The 3,628-nt window shown below is 41.2% G+C and overlaps 1 protein-coding gene across 1 annotated transcript; it reads left to right on the forward strand.

Annotated features, from left to right (window-relative positions):
• The first annotated feature begins 1,360 nt into the window (after positions 1-1,360).
• Positions 1,361-2,990, forward strand: LOC139917016 (lysozyme C II-like). The gene is made up of 4 exons (XM_071906035.2): positions 1,361-1,499; positions 1,834-1,995; positions 2,684-2,762; positions 2,885-2,990. Exons 1-4 carry the CDS (start codon positions 1,373-1,375, stop codon positions 2,949-2,951), a joined length of 435 nt encoding a protein of 144 aa, XP_071762136.2. The 5' UTR covers positions 1,361-1,372; the 3' UTR covers positions 2,952-2,990.
• Positions 2,991-3,628: the final 638 nt, after the last annotated feature.

Raw genomic sequence — 3,628 nt, forward strand, 5'->3', positions numbered from 1 at the left:
CTGATCAGTAATAGAAAGATCAATGTGTAGCAACAAGCTTGTGGCAGACCGCAAGCAGTGGCTTGAGACAAGCCTACATGAAAGGATGCAAGCATGCATCCTGTAAGAGGTCATTCTACAATTACATGATCCTAAGGTTAATCCAGTGCAATTTCCCTTGAAAATAGCTATTGAATCATAAGGCGTAATATGCAAACTGCAGAGTCTAGAAACAAGGGAAATATAACAGAGTCAGTATAAGTGAACCCAGTCAACCAACTTATGCAGCATCTCTTACACTGAATCGAAATTGGAGCTCAGCCAGCCACCCATAATGATGCATGCTTGCACCAAGATAAGAGCAAATATTCAATGCAAATACTCTTAGGTGAAGTGGAGCAATGGGAACTACGTCTCCCAGCATAGTTATCGGCGATGTGACGAAATCCCTGGGTCCATGCCGGAGTCTAATGGCCATTGACGCTGGCAGGAAAAGACTTTTCAAGGCTTGAAGCGGACATTATGCATGGCCGTCGGCTCGAAGTAATCTGAGCTCGGACTCTGGCTCTTTTGTGGAAGTCGCAGCAGTGTCGGTGGCAGGATGAGCCTCACAAACGCCATTCTTTCCTTGACAATGCCTTCTTGAAGTCGTATTAGTGGACTATTTTGCGAGATGGGAGCTCCGACAGCGGGCTTGGAGGCCGATGGTACTGCCTCCAGAGATTCTTCATCTGACAAAAAGCGAGACATAGCGAGCCCAAGAAATCAGCGCAACCAACAGCAACTTGTAGCAGGTACTGGTCATGAGCAGCATGACCAGTAACAGCACCAGTAGCATAAAGCTTTACTGAGCAGCAGAGTGTGTGCAGCAGTTGCGAAGTAAGAATCAGTATAGGAGGAGGCCATTTAAATAGACCGCCTTGTTATGAGAATGGATTATGATTGGTGTGCGTGGCGATCAGCTTCTAGCAAAGCGTGACTTCCGTGTCCTGCCTGAACTAACGCGATGCTTCATTTGTGAGATACACTATACATTACTATAAGATATATAAAGCATAATCAAAAGCAAAAAGCAAAATCTGAATTCTTTATTTTTTAGAATAGTATTCTTCCAACTTTTCAATCCTTCACAGCAGTTCACTTACATATAAGAATTATAACACTGCTATTCGTTTTGTTCAAAGGTCAACCACAAAAACGCTGACTCATGTCGGGTAAAAACTTTAAAACTCCACTGTTTCAACATGTTTGTTGAAACTGGCCGACCTTCAAAGCAAAGGGTAGATTATAAGAAGTTGCCACACCCAAAGCCTATTTAATTTCTTCTGGTTCACTCCTATATAAAGAACACAGAGGGCGATTTGGAGACACTTCGTCCAACCAAATATCCAGAATGAAGAGCCTGGTGTTTCTACTGTTGCTGGCTGTGGCGAGTGCCAGAGTGTATGAGCACTGTGAGTGGGCCAGGGTGCTGCAGGCCTACGGGATGGATGGCTACTATGGCTACAGCCTGGCCAACTGTGAGTAACAGACTGTGAAGTGTGTGAAGTGTGTGTGTCTGCATGTGTGTTTGTGGGTGGAGGGGATTAGAGCTGAACAATTAATTAAAAAATAAATAAAATCACGATTTCCAAAATCACAATTTCCAAAACGCAGAGGCTGCAATTAATTTCTTATGAGAGAGTTTGGTCCAAAATGGATTTCTGAACAGGTGAAACAAGGTTTTGCTGCCTGTCTTTGACCCTTCAGACAGGAGACGCCTGACTTGGATGATCTCTCTCTCTCTCTCTCTCTCTCTCTCTCTCTCTCTCTCTCTCTCTGTCTGTCTGTTCTCACCTTGCTGTGTTTGCTCAGGGGTTTGCCTTTCCAAGTGGGAGTCGGACTACAACACTGAAGCGATCAACCACAACTCAGACGGCTCCACTGACTACGGCATCTTCCAGATCAACAGCCGCTACTGGTGTGAAGATTACCGCACCCCCGGAGGCAAGAACGTCTGTGGCATCCAGTGCAGCGGTCAGTCACATGCACCAAGCTTTTAGTGAGGTCCAACCTCTTAAAATTCCAAACTCTTCAAATTGCACGTCCTCCCCCCAAAAAATCTACCCATTTAAAACCGGTTTTGTAATTTTATTGTAGATTTGCAAAACTGCAAAAATGCTTTATTGTCCTGCAGCTGTGGAGATCCAAATATATATCCAAATATATCCCTCCCAATATATAATGCAGTGAGGGATCATTCAAAAGTGTAAATCAATGGGAGGTCAGTTAGGAAGAGAAACGCAGTTTGATTTGATGGGAGGGACAAAGGGGCGGGATTGTGAATATGTGATGGTTTTATTGGTTGGAATTTTTATCTACGCCTCCTGGTACAACATGAGGCCACCATTAAAGATACACTGTTTGTGATTTGATATAAAAATACAAGAAAATACTTTTATACAATACTTTTGTCATTTTTTGGGGATAAATTGTCAAATAGGTAAACAAAATAAAAAGGCAAAAAACAAAAGTCATTTTTAATTTCAGTGTCACTTTAAGTGATTATATGCAATTGGCTGCCATAAGCAGGCTGACCTTTTAGTAATAAACACTTGTTAGTAGTTTTTATTATGTCCTCTAGATTCATAAATTAAAAAATCCACCTTCACTTCCTATGACAACAGCAAAAGTAGTTCCTTCTAGTTTCCTCTTTTTCTCGCAGAACTTCTGACTGATGATGTCAGCATAGCTATCCGCTGTGCCAAACGTGTGGTTCAGGACCCCAACGGCATCGGAGCATGGTAAAGACTGTATATAACATACAAATAAGGTTTCAGACATTTTAACTAGACTGTTGTGCTTTTGTCATGTGCCTTTCCATATTGTGAAATTAGCCTCAGTAATGTATTTATGCTGGTTGCAGGGTGGCTTGGCGTCGTCACTGTGAGTACCAAGACCTCAGCTCCTATGTGGCAGGATGTGGCGTCTAAGACCTGGAACCAGGATAAACCAACACACACACACACACATACACACACACACACACACACACACACACACACACACACACACACTCTGTGGCTGCCATAATAAAGTCATCTATCCTTTCTTTGCTTGATGTCTAATAGAATTATAATAACACGTAGAGTTACCGAGGCTATATGATTCTTTTGAAATCAAGTTTACTCAAATCTTTACTCAGTGTCAGATTGTCATTCAATGAATGGTAGCTTACATCTTTCACACATCCAAATGAAATAAATGTTTTCTGTGTATATTTTGTCCACTTTATGTAGAAGTTATGAGCAATAAATAGTAATGGAATAATTTGATTCATGCATTCAAGCTGCAGACCTTCATCAAGATTTGATTGCAACACAATCAGGCACTACTTTCAGCTTTATAGTAAGTAAAAGCTGCATCAATAGCAGTACATATATCAAAAATAATAAAAGAATTTGACGGCCAAGAAACGTATTTTAAAAAATTAGTACAACGGCATAAAAATGGCAGTATTTCATATCAAATCCTAAAGTTTCTCCAAGCACTTTGGAGGAAATTTCTACTGTTCTGGACTTTAAATGACTCAAGCTAAAGTCCTAAATTGTAATGTACAGTAGAAATACAAGGATTCAGTGTTTCCCCTGAATTTCATTCTTGGCGAGGT

This window comes from Centroberyx gerrardi, chromosome 4, assembly GCF_048128805.1.
Source record: "Centroberyx gerrardi isolate f3 chromosome 4, fCenGer3.hap1.cur.20231027, whole genome shotgun sequence".
Lineage (NCBI taxonomy): Eukaryota > Metazoa > Chordata > Actinopteri > Beryciformes > Berycidae > Centroberyx > Centroberyx gerrardi.

Excerpts from the sequence above, each read along its gene's own strand:
- LOC139917016 (XM_071906035.2), top strand. The coding sequence starts at position 1,373 with ATGAAGAGCCTGGTGTTTCTACTGTTGCTGGCTGTGGCGAGTGCCAGA. Across the intron at positions 1,500-1,833 it reads TGGCTACAGCCTGGCCAACT|GGGTTTGCCTTTCCAAGTGG; the intron begins GTGAGTAACAGA and ends GTGTTTGCTCAG. Across the intron at positions 1,996-2,683 it reads CTGTGGCATCCAGTGCAGCG|AACTTCTGACTGATGATGTC; the intron begins GTCAGTCACATG and ends TTTTTCTCGCAG.